The sequence below is a fragment of the Pygoscelis adeliae genome, unplaced genomic scaffold (assembly GCF_000699105.1).
Source record: "Pygoscelis adeliae isolate BGI_AS28 unplaced genomic scaffold, ASM69910v1 Scaffold283, whole genome shotgun sequence".
Taxonomy (NCBI): domain Eukaryota; kingdom Metazoa; phylum Chordata; class Aves; order Sphenisciformes; family Spheniscidae; genus Pygoscelis; species Pygoscelis adeliae.
Window position 1 is genome coordinate 275,586 of NW_008824361.1, and position 26,243 is coordinate 301,828.

The 26,243-nt window shown below is 41.0% G+C and overlaps 1 protein-coding gene across 1 annotated transcript in view; it reads right to left on the reverse strand.

The window, feature by feature from the left end:
- The window catches only part of RFWD2 (ring finger and WD repeat domain 2, E3 ubiquitin protein ligase), a 99,895-nt gene that overhangs the window by 15,802 nt on the left and 57,850 nt on the right, over window positions 1–26,243 (reverse strand). Inside the window, exons 13-15 of the mRNA XM_009319868.1 lie at window positions 19,547–19,655; window positions 17,685–17,766; window positions 10,989–11,105 (exon numbers count right to left, since the gene is read on the reverse strand). Of these exons, the coding sequence (XP_009318143.1) occupies window positions 10,989–11,105; window positions 17,685–17,766; window positions 19,547–19,655 (308 nt within the window). The remainder of the gene's footprint in view (window positions 1–10,988; window positions 11,106–17,684; window positions 17,767–19,546; window positions 19,656–26,243) is intronic.

A 26,243-nucleotide genomic window follows, 5' to 3' on the forward strand; every position in this document is an offset into this window, starting at 1 on the left:
TAAAAATGGGTTTGATACAGCCTGAAGCAAAGAACCTTTGACAGACGAAACTATCCGGAGCATTTTGCTGAAGAATGCAGTGTGCTGTTTTCCACTTGCAGCATGACAAATCACATGAGGAGGAGAGAGCAGAAATAAATCCATTTCACCCCAACATCTCCCTGTAGAACACTGTAGCACAGGCAAAGCTAACTGGTATTTTTTTATTTTTCCTGTATATACCTTCCCTTCAAAAAAAAAAAAACAAACAAAAACCCCAATAAAAGAAGAAAATTTTATCCCAACAGTCATCATTATAAGCACATTAAAATGTTTGCTGGATATGGCTTTGTATTCACAATTTTCTGTTCCAGCAGAAATTGCAAGTACTTTGTTTCTATAACTAAGACAAAATTACCCATTTGATGCATTTGCTTTTTCCTCCTCTTTTTACCTGGAGTTCCCTTTGCAGTAAGGGAACAGCTTTTCTCTGAATAACCATTTTCTGTTGCCCTGGGGAAATCTCAGCAATCTCTTCTAGAAGCAACACTCTGGTCCACAGCAGCAAGCTGGAACAATGCCCTTATTTTGTATTTCATGTGTGTGCCTGAGATGATTTGGGATGCGGTCCTTCGTTCATGTTTGCTATCGGAGTTCTGTCTAGACAAGTGGTCTCAAACACTGTCGTATCAGACTCCCAGGGAGCTTCTGCACACTCTGACTTCATAGGTGTCAAAAATTCAATGGCCACCCAAAAGAGGGACTGAACTTTGGAAAAGCATTCAATATTTTCCTCGCAGGTCAAAGCCTCCCCCATGTGCTCTTCCCTTACAGCATGCTCTGAAGACTATACAAGATTAAGCAAGGTCTGTATGATTTATTTTGTTGGTGGCAAAATCTTCAAAAAAATACCTTTCAAGTGAGGAAGCCACAGAGCCTGTGATGTTAGCGAGGAGATGAAAGGAAGTTTCTAAAGCAGAAGGCGGCATGTGGGTATTTGGGGGTGACAACTCAATCTCATTTTCCTACACTGCCATACAGATGATGGGCAACAGCCCCAAAAAATCATATTAAGGGAATCCAACACAAATCCAGCCTCCAAAAAATCATATTTAGGGAATCCAACACAAATCCAGCCCAGGTTTTCATTTAAATGAAGGAAGAGCACAGCTTTAAGAAGAAGGAAAATGCCTAAGTGTTCTGTTTAGCAGAATGGATGACAAAGGAAGCAACATGAGAAAGGTCCACTCCATGAAAACTGAATTAAAGAGAGTGAGGTTAGATTAAACACGTCTGGTAGCCTCAGTTTAATCTCTGGCAAAACCAACAGCACAATAAGCACCTCCTACCTCTCCTTCTACCAAGGAAAGGCTCAGGGATGTGACAGCAGCGGGTTTCAGGTTAGCACTTGAAATATTTTGACAGAGCTCTGCAGGGAAGACTATACACTGCTTCAGCCAGTGATTTTCATCTCTTACTAACACCAAATGTACTTTTTTTTTTTAAAAATGTATATCAACACTAGCATTTCACTAAAGATCTATATCTCCCTCTGCTGAACAGATGAAGGAAACAGCAGCCTTGATGGGAACCGCCAACTGGGTTTTTAACCTTTGTATTCGACAGATTCCCTATGGCTTGAAGTTACAGATGACATTTGCCAGGTTATGGATAATGGTCTTTACACACTGGGGACATTTTTTAGTGACTTGTCTAAAGCTTTTGACGCAGCAGCCCATAAAACCTCCACTCTAAATAACTTGTCTAGTATTAAGGAGAGAAGGAGGAGACATAAAACATTAGAGATCTTAATCAGTTGAGAAAAGGGCTCTGATGGGAGGGGGAAGCAAAACAGATTTCTCTAGAACTCCTTTGAAACTTTGACCTTTATGGTTTTAAAGAGTTAGAGATTTCTCACAGGAATAAGGGATAGCTGGTTTTTGTGCAATTCAAAGATTGCCTTCTATCAGACGGTTGGAGAAACAAAATATTCAGTACACATAAGGAAGATTTACTAATGTTACAAAAGCAATGAAGACAACAGCAGTAACAATCTGCAGCTTTTGGAAGAATTCATTCTTTATGTCTGAAAGAGAAAAAAGAATTATGTACTGTTCAGACGCTTAATCCAACTTTTCTCCTTGACTATGTAACATGTACAACCCTATATGCACTAGCGCATGTAGGCCAATGGCCAAAATGAGTTTTAAGACACCTAGAACATGTGAAGAACAGTCATTTTATAGTAAAAGGTGCTTCAAACCATACTGTCTAAATGGATTACATCTCTGAAGATCTGAAACTTCTCTCATGAGCACCAGGAGTCTTATTTGTACAACGACTGTTGGATACATCTTTCAAAGCCAAAAGTACTACATCATTCACCAACAGATGAGTCACTAGATCTCTCCTGATTCAAGATACTTGTTGCACACAGTATTTGTTCCTACTGCAAACCCATGTCAGCTCTGGTTCTTGAATGACTCAAAGTTGTGCAGGTCATGGAGCTGTGATAGAGGGAAAGGGCAGCACAGTCAGACTTCCAGGGACCACAGGCTCCAAGAGCTCAAGATCATGCAGGTAAGGGCTTAAGACATTAAGAAAGGTAGATACGGAAAGGAACATCCCTAAAATTTTAGTAGTACGTTTATGAAGCAATAGCTTTAGGGTTTTTGTCATATCAGCAAACATCATACAAAAAAGAACGAAACAGGCTTCAGAGCAGTCAAACAGTCTCTACAGAAAGTGCAGGCTGCTGCCATATGCATTACAATATGCAGCTGAGGACCCGAATTTGCCAAATTATCAGTCAAACCTGATTTTGGTCCAGAACTACATTTTGCTTCACTAGCCTGAGGAGATATAAGTCTTCTTTTACTAGGTTCTGGAGATGGTGATACATCACTTAAACTGCCCTTAAAGCAGACTCCACTGGAAGAGCTGATGGATATTAAATACAGCATCACAATCACTAATATTCAAGCTTAAAGAACGCTTAAACCAAAACCCCAAAGGTATGGTGGGATTACGCAGACAAGGAAATAAGCACGGAAAAATACATGACAATACACAAGTATGCAATGTAGAAAAGAGCCAATGTACACTCTAGCTAGGCAATGAAATAAGCGATGTGAAAGGGGAACTAGATTTGCACACACATCTACAGTCTTACTTTTTGTTATCTTCTTGAGATTCAAATAGCTAAGAGGGCATCTTTAGACAAATTCCTCTCAAGCTACCCCAAGTGTTCAAAAATTCTCCTGTTAAAAACACATGCAATGCTTGGATGCTCAAATACTATCAAACAAAGCCTTTGAGGTGAGAGTCCACACTGCATTTGCAGGTTATAGATTTTCCTATGCAATGTGACAATCTTCACCAGTTTGCATGGAAAAAGTAGTGTATGTTATAAAAGTCTAAATGTGCACAGTACCCAAATAAAAGGCTGGAATGGTTAATCTACACAGCAGTCTGAACAGGAGATAACACAGGAAGCCATTACAGATGATGTCATTCCAATGAGCAATTCCTTTAAATGAGCTACCAGAAAAACTGCAGCTTTGGAAACTGCCAAGGTTGGAAAAGATTAAACTCTAAGGGATACAGCAACAGCTAGTAGCAAAGGCAATTTGGCATCCTGAAGAAAAGATGAATCTTGGAGTTGCCTATTCTGTTCCTGAATTTCAAGGCTCATTTCAATTTTAATTTGAATTTTGTTACATTGACTAAATGACTTCTACACCAGTCGGAAAACAAAATGTTCAGGAAAAGAATATTTAAGCAAACAATTAGCACGCTCATTTCTGCTAATGACAGATTTATCCTTTTCAAGAGAATCAAATGGAGCTTTTCAAGTTCATTTTATTTGTTCACTTGTTACTGAAGTGTGACGGCCTCTGGGATAAAGTTTGGAAACTCCCAATAGGTCTTTATATTGTTACTCACTATTCATTGCAGATGCTTTATCCAACACAAGTCAGTACTTTTTCTGTGCAAGTAAAAAAGTTACATAAGCTTTTAAACTCTGAAGCTTATGTGAAATTTGTATGTACAACACGCCCTGCATGCCTCTAAGTGGTTTGTGTGTCCCTTCATGATTTCCTAGGAAGCAGCTGCAGCAAGGCAGGACAACACTGTGCAGGTGCCTGGCTGATCTGGTAGCATCTCTGATGCACAGATACAGGCAAGTCACCTTAACTGCAGATATTGTAGGCTTAAATAACACGGCATAGCTGGAGTTCTCCTGCTTGTCAGTCCTGAGCAGAAGCAGAATGTGATCTACCTACCAGTACCAGGAAGATTGTCTTCACCAGGACAGCAGAAGGTATGGCTTGATACTTCACTTTCACTTACATCCCAGCATCCAAGAAGAGGGATAACTTAAGTCGAACCTTTAAGATGGTGCTCCAACCTAAACAATCCCACTAAACTCAGTGCTTCCCCCACAATAAGTACTGTCAGGACAGAAATATGAGTACAACCACACTGGCCAAAAATACAGATTCCTCCAAACGACCTCAACTGATTGAAGTGCTGTAGATGCTTTCAAAGGTTACAACAAATGAAACCTTTGCAATGAATTCTGGAATGAGTTTAAGTTGTAAGGTGACAAGTGTGCACTTCCAAAACATGGACCTTGTCCCCTACTTCCCCTGCCAATAGCCTCAGAGATCATGGACTAGAGGAAGATTATTGAATACCTGCAAAAAAAGAAAAGACACTCTGCAGGTAAAGTCCAATGCAAGCTACGGGCAAGCCCTGGACTGCTGCATGCCATACCGATTTCATAAAGGCTGAATGTTGAACACTGCTGTGAACTTTTCTACAGGCTTGAAAGAAATGCCTAACCTTTGTCTGTGCCTTTGAATACTGCACTCAATTCATACACTAAATGTAATCTTGTAGCTTAAGCCCAAAGAAGCTGCCTAACTCCACCCTAAACATGTCATATATTCACACAAATAGATTCTTTGAGTCACTGCAGGCTTTCAATAGAGCAGAGTACTTACTCATGAGAATCTATTAAGGTAAGACCTTGCTTTCAGCTGAAAAACATCAATTCTCTTCCAAAAAGGCACACTGCCTTCTTGGTCATTAATATCACATCATTCTTCCCAGCTGAGTGACAAGGCAGGCAAGTCACCCAGATCTGAGGCAGTATGAAAGTCTAACTCTACAGAGATGTTTGGAAAAAAGAAATCACTGCTCCAGTTACTGCAGCAGAAAAATCAATATTTTACTGGACAAGGATGGTCTCCAAAGTAGTCCCATTTGGACACCAGGTATATTAGCAAAATTGAACGATGCTGATAAAGACGACACATGTGACCTTGAACTCTTAAGTGCATCAAGGCAATGCAGAGATCTTAGGGGGTGGGTAAATAGTTGCAAATGAAAACAAAGCCGTTGACATGGCAACAGGAGTCCTTTGGCATGCTGGATGCTGTGGATCAGTATCATTAGTTTTGTGGCCATTTGACAATGGAAGAGAGGTGGCAGCTTTCAAAGCCAGAGTACAATGCCACTCTGTAACGCTGAAGATGGTGCCCAGGGAAGCTCTTTAAAAAGCATGCAAAACCTGCTGGGGAAGGGCAAAACCATCTTTGAAGGAAAAGCACTTTCTTGGGAAGTGCTCTTGCTCAGTGTCACTGTACAAGTAGGGAAGGGAATAAGGACAAGAGAGAGTGGGCAGAAACCTCAGCACTGGGAGGAGACCTCATGTTCAGTGAGGATTCACCCCTTGGTAACTATTGCTGATCTCAATTCAGGCTGCCAAAAGCCTGTCTGGGGCTGGCACTAGTGCTCTATGATCAGGGCATGAGCTGACCCAGAAAAAAGGCAATTCAGTTTTGGCCACACAATTGCCAGTATGAAAGAAGAGATGGAAAAGCAAAATTGGGAATGTTTAGGAGGGAGTACAGTATCCCCAGTGCAGGTAGTCTCAAACTCTGAGGCTGTAAGTAGTAAAACCAACATAAATCAGCACTGTCCCATGTTTTCCCTACCCTGGTCACTTCATCTAAACTCACACCGTCAAGAGTTTGTGACAACGCAGTGAAGCGGTTTGGAGACCTGATCAAGGTTAAAACTAACCCAGCAAAACCTTCAGCTGCAACGTGGTCAGAGCTTTTCTCTTGCTCTCCTCTGTCCATCTCTACTTGTCCACTGCTTCCACTTATTTTGTGAAGCTCCTGGAGAGCAGGTAGTCTGTCCCGCATCTCTGCAGCCCTGAGGAACCCCTCTCATCCCCCAGTACAACCTGCTAGATTTATGCGTCCAACAGGGAAAAAGTACAGCATGCAAGAGGATGATGCATGTAGTGTTAAGAACTCAGGAATCTGAAGTTTTGATTACATGTTCTCTGCATAATATATGGGAAATAAAAGGTCAGTGGTAGCTGCTGACACTATTACAGCATGCTGGGAATAAAGCATCACTACTATCAATAGCTATGCTTAGCTCACTAGAGTTAACAGTCTGATCTCACCCAGACTGCACAACCTGGACATTCAAGCGGCAAACTGCATGCATTTTCAGCCTTTTTTTTTAAAGCAGGGAAATGGTACTGCTAGAAAATACACAGGTTGAGAGCATCAGTGCTATTGCTGAGGCAGAACAATAACTTCAGTCATGATTTATATAGCTAATTTCAGGATAAAACCCTATCTATTTTTAAAAAGAGGAAAAGACCACAAAATTACCTGATTTTGTATTCGGCAGTGATTACAGTTTATACTGCCCAATGTTTCAACTCAGTAAGCATGCAAATAGAATATTTTATTAAAGTAACGACAAAAGGGATCTTTTCTTTTTTATGTGCCCTCTCCACTGCAACAGATTTTATCAGGCTGCAGCCAGACACGCTAGCTTCCCTCTCACCTGAAGTGCCTGTCTGGTTTTAAGAGAATTATTTCCCAAACCAAATACCCATTCCTCTCTTGTATAGGCTCTATTTCCAGTTTATTGCTCATTTGTTCTGTTTTAAGCTACCAAAACGATCTTTTGGTCATCTAAAAGCTTTCAGAGTGAAGAGCCCAGAGGAGAAACATATATATCATCCACATTAGATAGTAATCCTGGGATTTGCTTCTATAGTGGCAACTAAAGCATGGTTTTCTACGACATCTGAAGCCAACCCAGTACTCTCTACTAAAGGAAAGTGCTCCATATGGAGATACACAATTTAACAACACTTCTGACCATGGCTACATCTAAATCAGAACATCATGGCAACTCCTTCCATGATCACTACTCATGTTTACCAACGGGTATATTGAAGCACAGAGGGTCTGACCAAGAAATACACATAAATCCCAATTCCAACGCACATCATTTTCCTTTTCAGGAGGCATCATTCAAGGCAGTCACTTCATGTTCTCCTCCTGCTGCCAATGATGGGCAGGGACCTGCAGAGGAACTCAGCACAAGGGGGAAAGAGAAGCTCCTCCACGAAAGAGGAGCAGTATGATATGAACAGTAGCGAGCAGTCTAGCAGAGTCAACATAGTCTCATCAGGGAGAAAATCACAGCCAAAGCTGCTGGAGCAATAACCCCCATTTCACTGACTGTGCCACAGGGTTTGCAGCCTGGCCTTGCTTCAAAATCCATCACTGCAGTCCTTCGGTTCACTCCTTTTATTTGACAATACAGCACACAAACTGGGTGCAAGTGGAAATGCTTTTTTAAAACCAAGATCTCTGGTTCAGGATTACTTAGAGCCCTGAAGCTGTGGGTACATGACTGCGGCTACCTACACTGCAGTACAGCTGAGGGACCCAGCTGGGGGTCAAGCTGCCATCACCCTCAGCACTGGACATGCAGAAGTGACTCCCACCCCAAAGAGCCCCTGGTTTGAGGACTGGAGGTCCTCTGCAGATAGAGGCACACAAGAAACGAAAGGGCAATGAGAGCACTTCAACAGGCTACTGCATCAGCTCACATAATTCATGCTACATGTTGATAGACCTCTATGGGACTTTTGAGTATCTTCCTTCTTATTTTTCTGTAAAAGGGAGTTCTTCTAAAATTGGAGAAAGTAAGAGAAAGCACAAAGGTACCTCTTGGAATATTTTACCCATGCACAATATAGCATCACTGGCAGAGGTGAGCAAACAGTCAAGATTTTACTAACAAATGAGAGGGGATACGTAAACTGGAGATAGGTAGATAGGACCTTAAGATAGCCATCCTATTTCTGTGGAGAATGCAAAGGGGGAACCAGTACAGAGATTCAAAGAGATGCTGATCTAGTTGAAGCATCCGATTAGGAAAACCCACTTCAAAGAGGCATTTCTAATAGATGGAGGCAAGCGGGCAAGATGCATTTGCCAAGGGCAGAGGAAAATGTTTCATTAAGCAAGGTGTGAAGGAGCAAGACCTTATGAAAAGGGGTTTCAGCTGTTATGGATGGTTAAGAAAGTACCTCAAGAGAAAATAAAAACAAGAAATGAAAATTGAAAAAATTCATAATCTCAAAATATTAACACTGAAAGAATTTAGACTTGCAGTCAAAATTACACTGCTAAAGCAAGGCATGATAGCTTGCAAGCTATTCTGCATACAGGGGAGGAACTGAAACATGTATGTTTAGTAATTTAATAATGGCATATTAAATCAATTTACTTCCTCCTTTTATATCTCAAATATTAAGTACAAATATTCCCCCCCTCAGCAACCATTTCATCAATTGCTTATCTCATGATGTCTTAAACTAGAAATATATATACAAACATATAGCATTAAGTTCCATCAAATCAACAAATAAAACAAGAGAGCATATACAGGAGCAGCACTTCTGCCTAAATACTGTACAAAACTGTTGGGCATGTGATGCTAGGAAGTCTTGGCTCTTTTACCATTGACTAAATCACTGAATAAGTAATTGAAACAATTTTCAAAACTGAAAATCTCCTGAGCATGTAAACAAGCCAAGGCAGAGCTAGGACAGCTTTCTAAAATTGCCCACTACACTGGTCAATGAATTAGTGTTTTGCACCACTCATCTTTATTCCTACTGGGGGGCAAACAGAAATGGCCAAGTCAGTGTGCCCAATCCACTTTTTTTTACTACTACTCAAGGAAACCAGCTTTGACTCTTCCTTTATTAATTTTATAGCCCACATGACAAATCACACAAGTTAGATTGCCTTTTCCATAGACTAAATAAAATTAGTAAACAAGACCAGCTGAAACTAATAGAGGAGAAAAACTCTTGTCTCCATCACAACACATGAAACAGGACTGTTTGACTATCTGGAGTACGAAAGTAGACACTAACTCATTTCTTTGCTCTGATTTTGTTTTAGGAGTTCAGAAATAACATCTTTCAAGACCCCAGTATTTCTTTTAATTTCATATGCCATTTTTTTACATGTATTTATGGCTGAAAGATCAATTAGAATTCCTTTGTGGGAAGTCATTCCCATCAGTTCAATTACTCCATGTAATTGTTTCAGCAATCATAGTTAAATACCGATTTTAATTTTTATTTAGAGACTCAATTACCAAGCATCAAGCAGACGTAAACACTTGATAAAATTTTATCTTGTCTTCCTCCTACGCCTTCTTCCCCAGTACAAATACCATTTTACCCCTCACATTCTCTAAATCATAAAAATGCACATGTAGTCATTTAAAAGCTTCCATATAACTCCTAGTGCCTGCTAAGGCTTCTTTCCCAAACACACCTGAAGGCGAGCCCATCGTGGTTTGTTAGACATGAGTGTGGGGATAGAGACACTCCTATCTGCTTCCATCCCACGTGCCCTAAAGCTCCAAACACCTTCATAGATTTATCTGTGCCTTATCCCCCCTCTGCTTTTCAGGTGGAAAGGAATCCCAGTTACTGATTTATCAGGAAGAATTCTGTTTCATGGTGCTTTTACATATCTATTTGAATCAGCAGCTGATCCATTTGGAGCTATGGAGATGGTGTTCTCATCTTTCCCTAGAGCCTTTCACAGATAGCCCCTTTCATTCAAATGCTGCTAGTATGTATTGTAATTCAATTCTATTCTTGCATGTAATTCACTAAACTTCAGCGAGATGCCTGTCAAAGAAGTCAATATTTTACACTCCAACTTGAATCCATTTTTTGCAGTGTATCAAAATGCAAATTTATTTTTTCCTCCTAAGAGTCACAATCTAAGTAGAACCAGCCTGGAAATGGGAACACCTAAATGAAATAGCAGACCAGTGGTTGCAAGAATGATCAACATATCTCCTGAAGTCCAGAGATAGCAAATGTTGTCAGAACATTTAGTTACAAGTGCATTAAAACTCCCCAGGGAGAAAGAAAATGCAGAGTTTGTTAAACATTTATAGGTACCTCCGAGTTTCAGTTGCTGCATGCATAGCACGATACAGTTTCCTTTCAAAGCACAATACCCACTCTGCTCTCAAATCTTTGTATTATCACCAAGAACTATTTAATCTAAGTGAATAAAAGGCTCATCATATCTTCCCCACTGACTACTTAAAAAAAAAATTAAGTGATGCTTTGCCCAACCTAGGAAAACATGAGCCCACCCACAGGGATTGTAGTTGCAGCTATGGGAAACATGCACAGCCACTATTTTACAGCACGTGTCAGGTAAAACCAGTTAAAATGCCCAGTATGGCTTTGTAGTATTTATAGAGCAACGCTATAAATCAGAAAGAACAACTATCACTATGTTAACACATTAACTTTGCTACGAGACTCTCAAAACTGAGCTTTGCCTGGCTGCCTTAGTGATCTCAACAAACACACTAGGTGACTTGCTTTCATGAGCTTTTATCTCTGATAGAGACACCCAAATTAAAAAGTCAGGCTGCAGGATGAAGTTGACACTCAGGTATCATGACGTCTTCTGGGTGACTGCACACTTGAAAAGTCTTACTCAGAGGCATTTTAACTGCAAAGACACCTCAGTCCTGGGCACAGCAGCCAACCTCACATCTTTGGGGAGAATAAGAAACAAAGGAAGGAAGAAACAGTATCTCTTTGCCCAAAAACCCCTTTTACCTACCTGCACAGCCAAAAGCTAGGTGATACCTAGAGGAGGGGCTGAATTTGACACAACACACGTTAGCCTTGGCCTCGATGCTTGCTACCGAGTTGTCCAAGTTGGTAGACCACAGCTTCACTAGAGAAACAGAAAGAGACAAGAGTAAACAAAAAACAACAAAAAAATCAACCTCATCTGAAAGGCATAAAATCTAGTTATTTCATAAATAAGATTCTGAAAAGCCTCAGTTGCCAAGATGTTAGTGATCGTAAGTGCTCAGTTGCTGCTGATGGCTGGTAAGCTTGAGAACATTCTCAAGTGTGCACTGTAAATATTCTGCCCACCTCCATACACACAGGAGACACTGAAAGTCTGTATCCCACACAGCTGAGAACATCAGAGCAGGTGACTAACCACATTAGAATCTCAGCATTAAAGGCTACTGGACCACAGATTCATATAACCAAGAGCAGGAAGACTTGCATCCTTTTTGTTCCTTGTCCCTTAGCTGGGATGCAACAACTCCATGCTCCACAGCAGAATTGTTTTGCACCAAATAAACATACCTAATTGTATGCTTGAGCACAGTGAGTGAGAACAACTTGTTTTATTCTCGAGAAACTGGCACAGACAGGAAAGAAATCAGTATGCTGGCTTCCTGTGATGATATATTTCCTTGGTACAAGGAACTCTACTCTTCTATGAGACTACCGTGTGAACATTGATTAAGCTTCATGGTACAGAATGAGCTCTTCCCCCAAGTACTCACTTCAGTGCTTCACAGGACAATCAACAGAAAACATCATCAGCTTTTCAAAATACAGCCTTCCCCTGTAGGGGGGGGGGGCTTGTTGCTCTGTGGAAGCAGAGCAAGCTGAAGCCAGTGTTTGAACACACAGGAGCTACATGAAGGCTTAATCCCCTAAACAGCTGCCATGAGCTGCCTGGGCTTCTTCGGATCTGTGGCCAATGGGTCCTCTGCTGTCTTTTTACAGAAAGCACACTTTTGAGGTGAAGTGAGCAAAAATGGCAAAAGAACAGGAATCTTGTTACCCACTGTGGTCAATGAGGTAAGCAGTCTTATGGTGTATGTCCCCACCCTCTGAGGACCCCTCTGTATCACCTCTTGGTCAGTCTTTCCCAGGATCTTCGAAGAAGCAGCAAGGCTTCTGTATGGATTACTCAAGGATGTTTTAGATGGTCAAGAAAAAGGAGGAACACTGGCAGGTTTGTTCTAGTGTACCTACTTTTTAGTAGTGTGGCAAGCAACGAAAAGCCACAAGACTGTGCTATTTCTGACCATACCTAGGAGAACTACTTCAAGGATGAAAGAAATACATGACTGCTCAGAGGTCACTAAGGAATCATTTTAAATACAGCACTATGTGGGTATCTGACAGCTGCCTGGAACCATTATAAAGCAGCACACATATATACCAGAAATACAAACACTGATGCATACTGTATTTGCATATAAGAATTATGTAAAATTCCATGAAAACAGCACCCACCCTGTTGTTGGTTTTCAGAAATAAAATCCACTCATTTACCAGAGTTATAATATTCACCCTAAACATCTAGCTGTATTTCTAAATGAAACCAACAGCTTTGCAAGCATGGCTTAAGATGCTCTCTTCTCCCAGGTGAGACTGGATGATATAACTCCTCCACTGTGTTTTGCGCCTGGGGGCAGGGAAGGGAACAGAGCTAGGAAAGACAATTTTGCAAAACAATAAAACATTAGCATTTTGCTTTAATGAACAGACACCAGGAGATGTATAGTCTAAGTTGCAGTGGCAGTAGAAGACATCAAGTTTATGGATGAGATGGTATAGGAAGCAAATAATACCATGATTACAAGAGGACACTGTTGGCAGACAACATTGCTTCAACTTGAGGCATGCAGGGAGGTTACACGATCTCACAGTTCAGAGCTATGTTCTGCCCAAATCTAGTACTAAAACCACACAGGCTTGTCTTGAAGCCTTCCAACCAGGTATCAGTATTTTAAGTTGCATCCAAAGCGGCCAAGTCTCTCCTTGACACCACCTCTAATAAATGAATGGCCATCTGGTCTCAGTTTTGTATCAAAAGCCAATTGAGGGCTCAGTTTCAACTTGGCTCCTTTTTTCATTCAAGTTTTTGGGTCATAAGCGGAGCCATTTAACCTGGTGAAGAGTCAACCTGTGTGTTCAAAGCCATCATAATATTCATTACAACTGACAGACAGACTAGAGTCTGCAATTTCTGTGATCTAACTGCTGTGGGATACGCTGGGCTCCAATTATATCTTAGTCAGTACTATAAAAAAGGATATATGTGACATATAATACCACGTAATGAAACATGTCAAGTTTTACCTGGAACTGCCCATTATTTTTTAAAAAGAACTGACAGGTTAATAAAGCATAATTCATAAGGGTAGAGTTTATTTGCTGTAGCTTTCAGCAATTTTGCTGAGGTCGAGGCAGTAATTATACAACATACAGATGTCTTGATAACACCTAGAATTGTGTTGATGAGACAAGCAACCATCTGAGATTGACTGTTTCTAAAACACATGTTCTCAAAGCATATGTTTCCTAATTTTGCAGCTGCTGAGAGAGACATCTCTATGTGGCCAAATGTCTACCCCTCACCAAACAAGTAAGAAGATGCCTACAGAACAGCTTTTTCAGTTTAAAATGTTTAGGTCTTTTCAAGATATTTATTTGGTTGGAGCTTTATACCAAACGTGTAAGTTTATAAATTAATTTTCTATACATCAGTTCCATGCCTAAACACTGTCTAAAAGAGGCAGAAGCCTGTACTGCAATAGCTGAAGGAGTTGGTGTACACAGTTGGTACGCTGATAGTAAGGATATTTCATCCAGCCTGTCATTCTTGAAACTCTTATCTGGTTGTGTGATGGAGAGGCTGCTGTTACTCTGAAAAAGCTGTAAACCAGGAATGGGATGCTGCTACCAGAAAACTTGTTTGCACAGATTTGAGGAATCTCTAGGAAAGAAGGAAGCTGCTGAATTGTCCTGCTAGGCAAAATTTTTGATCCATTGCTTTGTACAGGTCACAAGGATGATGTAAACTGATGACTGTTAGCAGGCAATGACTGCAGAGTATTCCTCCTTGCATAATACACAGCCAGACAGGTATTTTGGTTGGTATTTTAAATACCAACATTTTCTTGACCTTTCAAGGAATTCCCAATTCAATCCAACAACCCCATAAATCTCCAGGAAATTATCAAACTTTTTAGCCAGGAAAATGAGCAAACTGAAAGTTCAACCTGATATTTTAAGAGCAATAAACACCTATACCTCCAGTTAAAGTCAGCAGAAGCTGAAGGAGCAAAGTATCACTGAAAATGAAGCCCCAAACAATCCTCTGGAAGTCCTCAACAAAGCTGAGGAGCAAGCTCTGATTTGCAGTTCTCACGCTAGTTCCCTCTCTACAAGGCCATGCTTCATTTTTATGAAGCCAACTCTGCAAATCTATGTTGCCCCTGTGAATTCAGGGCCACTATAAAAAAAAATAGCTGTAGGACTAGTACCAATGATCTCACTTACCAAGGCAGCATGGAAATTAATTTCCTTAGATGTAATGAAACAGATTCTTGCATTCCTCCTTGCCATGAGACAATGAAAAGTAACCTCTTGCTACAGCTCAGCACAACCATGTGCTCCTGTTCTGCTCCACCTCTCTATTTTGAGCTGGGAATAGTGAAGGGACTACAGCTTACAGAAAGGACATAAAACTAGGACTCTTTCTTCAGTTGAATTTGTCAGTACTGCTTGTATGTCCTTGATCTTCAGAGATCTTCAAAAACAACCCCAGAGCAGAGAATAAATGCTTGATCACTCCAAAACAGGTCTCTACCACAGTAGAGACCTAAATTCTACCCACACGGCATGACAAAATATTTTGCTCTATCTCATCCGCTAACTTTACCATGGCCACTAAACTACATTCCCAATCCAAAACAGACAGGGATGTTGGGCTGAGAAGCAGCTGTAAGTCATTAGCTAAGTGCACTAGCTCCAGCCCTATTCTGGGACTCTGATGGCATCATTTTGCCTTCACAAAATTAAGTAATCTTTTCTCCTCCAATAGCAGAAATTCACCCTTTCCTACTTACTTGAGAATCATAGCTCCTACCATTATTACGTGCATAAAAACCCTGAAATTAAGACTGTGCCATTTCCCCAAGCTGCTCGTAGCACAAGTAAACACTTTAATTTTGCTCACTGCTGTCTAGTTGGCATACACCGTCAGGTCCTTATAGACATACACAACTACCTTTGCCCCTTTAAAAGGGAAGGGCATGACAACTGTAGATAAAAGTGAGGTTTTCATACACACAGTAGTTACTTCAAATACAATAAAGCTTTTATGCTCTCATCTGCTATTAAAGTAGAAAGATCTTCCACAAATAAGCATCCTGGATTATCTTCACCTAACAATGAAAACAATGCAGGACCTGAGGCCCAATGATGTTGTTTTATTGTATCAAAATAATTTTATCCCTAATAGCACTCCATTTATTAGCACCCCCTTTGCTGTGCCTGAGCCCTGGCAGAGACAGCTGTGAAGCACTGATGATAGGATTTTTCATCTAAAAGCTCCTTCCCCAATACACGCCTACCAAGCATACCAAGTGCTTTAAAAATTAGCTTCCAACTTGAAAAGACCAAGGAGAGGCGCAGATATGCAGGTAAGCAGGAAGAACTGGCAAAGCTGTCACTTTTTTGCTAGTTTGTCCTGATCACTTGACAGAAAAGTGTTATACCTGTGCTTTCTGGGAAAGCAAGTCGAGATTAGCTCAAATCGCCCTGGTCGCGCCAGTATCTATCAGCATTGAGATTTCTTGTTAGAAAGCCCAGTGTGGCCTCACACAAGCAGCAAAGTAAGAGAGGACAGGAAGGGTACACAGAACTTGGATTTCCCACCAGACACCGTACCTGGCCAAACGTGTATTATATGTACCCAAAGCTGGCCAGAACTCAACTAGACACTCCTGAACACAATAAGCAGAAAGACAAAAATTTAAGTTAGGCAGGTTTGAGTTAAGACAACTCATCATAGGTGTTACCTTTTCCTCACATTTAACCCTTTCAATATGATCACTGAAGTGGAAGGTGGACACCATAACATTAATTTGGACATTTGCTACTATTGCTCTGTACCTTAAGGACTTCTAAAATCTCTGCTTATTTCAAACACTTCCACACAGGACTCCATTTGTCTCTAATGGGCTTGTTACATATGCAAATCACAGGCAAACCGTGGTAGAAGCAAAGGATAAAATGTTCCAGCCCAGTTTTATTCACCAAAGCCCCAACAGACCTTCAAAAGACCTTTGTGAATTGAAATGCAAGTTATGTAGATCTGCCGACTTTATTACAATAATTTCTAAGTAAACACTACGCTTTTAGGAACTATTACTGAAGTGAACTGTTAAACTAGAGACGGGAACTCTGCTTGCAGCTGGCTTTGCAAAACCGGACAACTTGTTAACATGCTAATAAATGCATGTCTACCTGGCAGATAAGCTTTTTCAAATGCATAGCATGAATGGAGAGCAATGTGATGAAGAGGTTGATAATTTACAAGGTGAATGTTCACTCCTGCTGCATTTAAACACACAGAAAACACTTGACTTCCACCAAAAAGGGGAGGGAAATGTATCAAAAACATTTCAAATCCACCTTAAATATAAAATAATCATTAAAGCTGCATTTTGTAAATGGAATTACCAGCTACATTAAGACTGCCAAATGCAATTGAGGAACACTAATACAGCTTTCTTTTGAAACAGAGTTTAAAAGCAGTTTAGAGGGGTGAGCAGCTTGCAAGGTTTAATGTTTATGAAAAATTAATTTAGCATTTCAAAGCAAATCATTAAGAGCTCTGTCCAGAGCTGTATCAGCCCATCTGGGAGAGTTGATCCCCACTAACTATGAAAGGAACTCTAAGCTCTTGCTGCTTAATAACTCTAATTGAATATTGTAAACATATTACAGATAAAATCTTGTTCATTAGGGATAAAGAATACTACATATTGCTCAGTGCTATCCTTTTCTTTAGAAGTTTCCTATTTCTTCTTAGAAGAGGAACATTTTTCTGCCAGTATGTTGGGAAAGGGCTTGTCTTAAGGGTTCTCTCCAAGAGTCCTTCGTCAAATGGACCCCAGAGTGTGGAAAGCTGAGAGTGGCTGCCAGCGCTCCCATTCAGTCCACCATCCGACTCTGTTAAGTTCCAAGAAACACACTGCACATTGTGAAAGCGGGAAGCTTCTCGTTGTGTGCAGCCTTTAACATTCAGAGCTACAGGTAAAACAGCAGCAGGCATTTTTAACTTCTGCTTTTTCACCGACAACCTCATTTTTGAAATATAAATACATGCTGAAAGGCCCCAAAGCTTTAACTCAACAAGCTTAACTAATGTTAAAACACATTTTGCTTTTTTTAGTGTCCTGGAAAATGCTAGCTAGAGAGCATATTACCCAAAAAATGTGAACACTGTACCAAGAAATCTTAATCCAAACAAAGCCTCTCCTTCTCTAAGATCTGAACAGCTCAGTAGTATGTTGACACATTACCATGTCAACTACAATACTGAAGGCAGCTGAGGAATCAGCTACTTGAAATATCACATTTTTGTTCCTCAAAGGGAATACACAGAATGCAAGCCTTCTGCACAGAGACTGAAAAAGAATAATACCTTTGGCATCATCAGAGCCTGAAGCCAATAGCTTTGGGTCCATCAAGTTAAAGTCAACACTCCAGCACCTTTTCTCATGCTCCTGTTTAGAGAGACAAGAAAAATATTGCAAGGTAGTGAGCTGTAATCTGATAAAATAGTAAAAGGAAAAACACATGCTGTTTGGTATAAATTGTCAGGAGAGTCCTGGACAGAGAAGCCTACTGGGTTTAGCAGTTTCTCAAAAAATATCTTTTCTTCTAATCAGACCAATGCTTGTGGTATGCTAGACATGCCATGAAAGCAGAAGACAGTAAAACTGCAATTTTAAATACTAAAACTGTTTGGGTTTTTTTTAGTTGAAAGAAAAAATAATGATTTCAGGATATATACATTAAAGACCTGTGTTTGCAGCACAGTTTGACTGTCTGTGGTTCCACTGTGTGCTGCTGTTTATTCTAGTAGATCACAGTTGTATCTCCCAATACCAGTAAGATGCCCGTTCAAAGCCATTTCAAACACCTCCTCTCTGAAAGTCCAGGAAATTCTCACCTTCCCGTTGAGTTAGTAAACAAAACTCCTGTTGTCTAATCCTGTGGTTTTCCACTCAAACAAGTATTCCTACAAGGCTGCACACTCTCCCCCAAAACACAGAAGAGTTGTATTTGCTACACTGGCACATCCCACATGGAAGCAAAACACTGCAATGAATGAAACCCAAAATTCAGTCAAACTCTTTGTTTAAAGCCTTGCAAGATGACGACGTGAAAAGCTCACCAGGACAAAGTCACTAAAGGATTTCTAATACATGCGAAGCAGATGTCAGTATACATGCCTCTATGCAAATCCAAATAAAAAATTCAAGTAATCTGATAGGAAGCAAAAATTAGTTTGTTTTAACATAAGCAACAGCTGGTCCTCTCTAGGTTCATTATTCAGCCTCATCAAGAAATGCAAAATATATGAGAGGAAGACAGACAAGATTTATTTTGTCCAGTATAATTTCTTTTTAATTGAGATATGCAAAGGATTAGTGAAAACAAGCATTATAAAATGGCCAAAACACAATGAAAAAGTAAACAAAGGCTTAAATAGGAATTAAAACTTATGTTGAACTGTCAAGAAGGGGAAACTGAAGGCTAGTCTGCAGTTCATTCATTGTCACTGACCAGTTTCAATGCACTATGCTACCTACGCGACAGCGTGCAGCACTTCCAGCCCCTCCCCAAACGGACCATCTTCTCTTTCAACCTCCTTGTCCTCATCACAAGCCTCTCAGAATCCATTATATAGAAACACCATGTTCAAATTGGATAAAAAGACAAAATGCCAGAAAGTTCTCCTGAAGCAGGTCTCGCTGTTGAGCTCAGCCCACTTGCGTGCATATGCTGCTCTGCTGAGCACAGGACTGTACTGGGAAGGGTTCTGCCTACCACTCCATTCTCCCAGCCTCGCCACTTAAGTCTGCATTTTGCTCTTCTGCTTTACGAGCACCTGCAGCAGCAATCACTGCAGGATTTTACAAAAGGCTTTTGACAAAGACTGAAGTGGAACAGGTATGGAGAGACAGAGGTTTCTAAAGAAAGGCGAGACAAACAACTGCCAACTCACTTCTCCCTGTGCAGATTCCCTACCTGAAAGCAGCAGCAAGAAAATGTCAACTGCCTCATGACTGTGACAAGAAGATATAGCTGCCTCCCTCAGAGGACTACAGTTCAATAAAGCTGTGCCAATGAGACACATTTACCAAACAGGAGGAGCATCCATTTCACCCTGTGGAATGTAAAAGCCTATTGCTGGACTAGAAGCCGATTCTCAGACTGAATACTGCTCCCCTGACATGGTCCATGGTGTGGGAAAGTGTTGCTCACTGATCACGTTACCTGGTAGACCTTGGATCTTTGTCCCGTGAATCCATCCCAAAGGATGACGGTGCCTTCATAGTCACTGCTGGCTAGCAGGTTCTTGTGATAACTACTCCAGCTGATACAGCTTAAAAAGAAAAAAGCCCCAGTCAGTCTTACATTAAATCATACCTTACAACACAAAAATCACTCTTGCAATACATCAGGCAATTAGTGTCTTTGCAAAGCACACAGCATTTGATCAAGCCACCCCACTAAAACACTCAGGAAAGGACAAAACCAAAACCCAGCAGAAATATAACAAACCTTCCTCCACAAACTAAAAGGAAAGCTTTATTGGCTTAAGTGATATTGCCTCCCTCAATATGAAGTGGCTTGGGATTTTTTTTTTTTAAATGTATTAATCTCTAATACTGCAATTGTTTTGCAATTTGAATTCCACACAAATTCTCAGAGAGCTCAGGGTTTGACTTCTTAGCCTCTTGCCAATAGCTACTAGTATTATTATTACCATAAAGATAACCACTTACCTAACAGAAGCTATGTATGTAAAACACATAGCTGCATGGATGGTAAATCAACCTTTCCTCTGGCACATATGTAATGTTCTATACCTGTACCTATGCGCAAATGGAAGTTTGACTTCTGAGAAACTACTTCCAGCTTTCTGTAAATGAGGAAAGACCCCACTTCCTATCCAGAAGGAAACAGCAGTTTGTTTGCTATGGGCAGTTTAGGAGATGTTTCTGTTCAAGAGCTGCAATATATATTGCATGGGCTTATATTTTAAACTGAATTCAGTGGCTGTGCAAAACTAAATGACAATTCCACCAACAAACTCTAACCATCAGCAGACAAAACAAGAGCAGTGACACTGCCAAGTCACATTCGTAGTGTTCTGGCACTATGCCTCCACTCTGACTCCCGAAAAATGTGACAGATAAGAAAATTTGTAATACTTGTTCACCAATTTTTGGACCATCTGGCACAAAAGCACGCCAGTTGGTATCAACTGTGATGCATGTAGCAGAAGCTGAACTGACAGATCCAACTCATGCAGGTCAAACAGTTCTGACACAGTTAACTAGATTATGGCAGCCTTGGGGCCAAGTTTTAACCAATAATATAAACTGGAAGTCCATGATTCTGTAACTTTTTAGTACTGCTTTGATCAGTGTAGCTACACATAGAAATATGATGTAGATACATGGATACTGATTTAGGAGTATTATACCTTGGCAAATTCTTGGTTCCACTATACACATGCAGCCTGTTTTCCTTAGGAATACAGCATTTACACACAGAAGGGGAAAAATCCTTTTCCTTTTTTGACATAGTTAAAAATATATAAACACTGTAAAAGCAGCACTGGTGTTCTGCTCCTGAGTACGGTCGAACTTAACTTACTGGGGTGTGAGCTTTGTAACTACAAAGGGACTACGGACACTAACTACTAATCATAGCTCACCATTATTTAGCTACGTGGAATCAACAAGCTTATTTGAGGTTCTGGAGCAGCCAAATAATGGGAGGCAAGAAATTCAACTGGTTTTTAGGACAAATTTGAAGAAATACACGAAAGGAACAACATGCTATTGGTACTTCCTCTGTCTGCACAAGTTAATCTTTAACTTACAGAAATGAGACAAAGTCATCCAACAGCAGCAGCTTTCTGCAAGCCTCTCACGGCCACTGCATGATGCTTGGAGAAAACCTCCAGGACACATCTTCCCCAGTGGATCACTGGGAGCTTTCTTTAGAATGGCCAGTACAGAATGATGACATTGATGACACTGTTTTCAACCTGCCAAACATTACTCCCTCTATAGAGGTGCGCACCTCTATCTACCTATAGTCTGTTCACACAGTTGCACATTTCCTTCATATAACAGCATCCTTTGGTTTTAAAACTTTGCATTCAGAAACTTAAAAAGTTTTATTTACCCAATATAAGTCATTATCTTCAACCACCAGCTGCTAAGAGGATGGTTGAGGTGATACAGCTCAGGCAATGCTTTCCCTGATTTCACCTCTTTCACGATATGTCATTAATTAGAAAATGTTAGTGTCCTCAACCCTTGTAGGTACGACTGTCCACAAATGTATCATCAAGGAGCTATCATTACACCAGCTCTACTACCTTTAGGTACCTGCAGAAAAGCAGATCTTGACAGTCTATGATTTACTAGAAGCCTCAGACAGGCTTAAGTGGCTCCCTGAGGACCAAATGAAGTCCTGGTGGGCAGTGACTGCCAGCTGAGATGAAGGTTGCAGCAGCCCAGTGATAACCATGTCTGACATCTGGAGTCTTGTTTCCAGGCAGAGCAGTCAGCCACTGATGGAAGCGAAAGTGGTTCAGAGCCCTAGAGCTACAACACAGCAAGGCTCTGGGCTGGGAGCAGTCTCCAACTAATGGCAGGGGGGTAGACACTGCACTAGACATTTATCAGTTCAAACCTGTTCCCCCTAACATCTTATCTCCACTCAAGTCAGGGCTTCAAGCAGCTTAAGAAAAAAAAAAATCTGTAAGTTTAGCCATCACACAAAAGCAGGAAGAATACAGCCCCAGGCCAAATCTCAGAGAAGCCGGTCTTCTCTCTGGACAGCTTTGAGAGTACATTGGGCAGCATCAGCAGGTGGAGAGAGTCCTAGAGAAAGGCAGACATGCTGGTGCCACCCTGGCTGGTTAGAGGATGGATGCTCTATGCTAGTGGAGCACAAGATCCACATCTCACCAGCAGAAGAGAGCTGGGCACTGCAAGCTGAACTATGAAGAGAATAATCACATAACTGTATCTTGTCAAGAAAGAAATCACCCCTGATGATGAAAATTAGGAATTACTGAGTAGGCAGAAAAATACGAAGGACAGTTTAACAGTGCTGCTTAAGATGTGATAGATCTAAGGATATAAGAAATATCAGGTTTTTAGGCAGAGGTAATATTTTACTGGATCCATCAATATAGATGGAGAAAAATGGAGGACTTTTGTGTCCAAAAGCATGTCCATTAGGTCTGGCACAGCAAAGATCACGCTAAGCATTCTGTCCCACTGAAGTCTGATGGTGTTAACAAGGGGTTAACACCCACTTGGAAAGCATTTGTAGATACACTGAGAAGGGAAAACAGGAACTGACAGGTGAAAAATGTTTAGGGATTTGCAGCCACTAAGTGGTTCAATTAACACCTTTTAAGTCACACACACCATAAATCTTTAATTTAATACAATTAAAGGATCATAAGACAAAAAACAATCCCTGTTCCAGCTCTCTGCTTTAATTCTCGCCTCATCACCACCCAACTCTCTTTACAAAGTCTGAAACTAGAGTTTTCTCCTTGACATTGCAATACCTGAGCTTTTTATAACTTAAATCCTCAGAAGTAACCTTTGTAGAGCACAATTTGGGTTGGATCAGGTGGAGGGGAGCTCCCTCTCCAGGTAAAGAACACTTTTTACCAAGGGCTGACTGTCCTTTGGTTGTATTCTCTGGCAACTGCGATGACACAGGCCTGAAAGAAGGCTGTCCTGGAGCTGGGACATTATGGTGTTTCTCTTCCATGTGGCTTCCCTGGGACCTACAAAGGGTTGAGAAGCAACTGCCATGCTCCCCTCAGGGGAAGTGCTGATCTTTCTTCCATGCCCAACACAGGCAATTTTGTTGAAACTTCAAAAACATCTACTTTTTTGGGTTCCCTTGAGATGTTATCATAGGTAACAAATTGAATAACAGACTCAAAAATGCATGGGGGAGCAAGCTGGAGAAGGGGAAAGGAAAGGGCAAAGGTGAAACGGACCAAAAATGCAACTTACACAGTCCTCAAACAGGTTAAGCATCAAAACCCCACAAGTACATAAAATTAACCTTTTGTAGACAACCTTTAGATGGCCTGCAGTCACATCCAGGGAGAAACTGAAATGCAGAGGCTATGAGATATAATACAAAAAATAGCTACCTAAGGTTGAGATAATGCATAATTCAGTGCTGGATTAAAAGGAGTTGTGCAAGGCCATCTTTTATTTTAAATAATAGTAGCTGTATTTTTTCAATTTTTGCTTTGTTCTTTAATCCAGAAACAGGGCAACAGTTACACCCCAGAGGTTTATCTTGCCATAAGTTGTGATAGCTTTCTTTCCTAGATTAGCCTGGAGAAACTCTAGTAGAAAGCTAATCACCAACCTCTGAAACACTCTCCTAACCTCGGCATCTGATCCAGACACAGAAATCCTGACCCCGTGAAGATTTATGTGCATCCTTCATTTTATTTGGAGACGCAAGTGGGCCAGCTCGGTTAGTGTTGTCTGTCACGCTGATGTTTCTTTCATGAGCCAGTATTTTTATGGCTGAAATGTCTCAAATCCAGGATCAAGTTACCGGTGTCAACCACCCCTCTGGCAGTGAGAGTTAAACAGAGTTAAAGCTTTCAATAAGGCACAAACTGCTGTGGTCTGACCTGCTTCTGAGTGCCAAGTGTTTCAGACCCAGTCTATTACCACGAGTCAAACGATGCCCAGTAGTTTTAGGACTGAAAAGTTTTTAAGGGAGTGATCTATTACTGCAAGGAACATCCACATGAATAACAACGCTAACCAAATACTTCAGAGACATACAGAATTACATTACCATTATGAATGTTTTAAAAAAACCCTTTTTTCTAATCAATCCAAAGAAAACCTCTAGTAGGGTTAAGAGACAAATACTTTTAATGAAAAACTTCATCTTATTGCAAAGTGAAGCAGTTACTCTGAAAAGTGGAATTAATGAAAGTTGAAGGCTTATTTCCTTATAACCTGTTTAGCGTCAAATGCTTTCTGCATTGGAAATATGGGCATATAACACAACCACTCGTAAGGTTTTTCAGCATAAAGAGAGCTCATACCTCTCCAAATAGCAAAGACTCTACACTGAAAAACACCATACAGCAAGTTTTTGCTTAATTTAAACTTAGTAGTGAGAACTGACTGCCATTTTAAAAACTGACAGCAGTATGCCCATGAACTGCTATTAGGATAGAGCAATCGTGCGTTTGATTTATTGACACCAAAAAATGAAAACAAAATACTAGCAGCCTCCTAAAAAAAAAGCCTACTGATGCTTTGCTTTTACTGCAGTTGACTAAAGAGATGCAGCTGATTTTGGAGGTTTGTGGTAACATCTATCACTGAAGTACAGATGATGCAAAAACACAGTGGTGAGCATGCAGAATACTAAACATGGATTTCAAAAGCATGTTTACCTAACCACACCTGCACATCACCTATGTAGATTAATGAGGCCTAAAGCCAATTTCTTTTACCTGAACACTAGTTCTCCTTATTTTTCTCCCCCTGCAACCTATGGCAAAACAACAAATCTGCCTCTTGAACAAATCAGAGAAGAGCTGTGGCTTGCTGCTAGCCGTTCATCCTCTTCTCGTCCTTTCCCATCTCCTCCTGCGCAGGGGGAGCCGCAGATTGTCTGCCATAGCTAGGGACACAGCAAGTCATAATTAGCTCGCAGGGTGCTGTTTATAGCTACTAAACAATGCCAGGATTTGTTTCTTGTACTGAAGCTATGAATCTGTAAATGGGATTTTTATGAGGATTTATGTGTCATCTTGTGTTTTTCCTGGAAGCTTATGCCACTGTCATTCACAGGGGACACGATGCACATTTACCAGAAACCCAACACTCTGACTTCCTCCCCGTTCTTAAAAATAGGGATGAGAAAGCTCAGCAGATGATGAAAAAAGAATGTATTTAAGAAGCAGGTGGGTGTAAAAAAGGGGGTTGGAAAAGAGGAAGAAAGACTCAGCTACAGCTGGTACCAGGGCTCTGCTCCAGAAAAGCCTACAATCAATTACTGCTGGCATGAAGCTCAACCTTCCAGCAGGCACCCAGCAGAGCAGGGCTGGGCTGGTGCCAGCCCTGTCCCCAACAAGGGCTTCCCTTCCCACAGCTGCTCCAGGCCAGCAGACTTGCTCTTGGCCAGACAAGTCCTCACAAATGTTGTCACCTCTCTGCTTTTATAAAAGCCCATCAGAGCTGCTGCTCCTCCAAAAGCTGAGTCACCAATGTAACCGCTAACGATTTATGTTCCAGCCATCATCACTCTGAACAAGGTTAACCAGGATCAATTTAGGGTGAGCTTCCCATGACATGTCTTTGGCAAGCCAAAGCGCCTGCAGACAGACAGCTCTGGTGCCGTGTGAGGACCGAAGGGACATTACGAGCCGTGCCAGTGTCACACACCAGCTTCAGGAGAAGAGACATGTCACCAAATCCCGTCTGCACACAGAGCCCCACATCTCTGCTGGGAAGAGAGGTACCACCCATGTGCCACAGCAGAAATACATCTGTCTTTGACAATAGAAAGGGCACTAGCAGGTAGAGTAAGCCTCTGAAAGAAGCTGTACCTCCACCCAAATTAAGATCAACAGCTTTAAGCCAAGGCTTTTTACAAAAAGCAGGCTCCACTTGTTTAGATTTTTTATTATAATATGGGCACATTTTCAGCATACTGCAATATTCCGTAATGAAATTACAGCCTTCATATATAACTTCTCCCTGAAGCTACACCACTTCAGAATAGCAAGTTATTATGCTGCTCGACACTGCGCCAGCGAGCCCCTGCACTAGTGACTGGCAGCACAGCTAATGGATATAGCAAAGATGCATTTGACTGACAGCCTAACTTTATTTGTCAAAACCAGAAGCACCCACGAGCCGAAGGAAGGTTG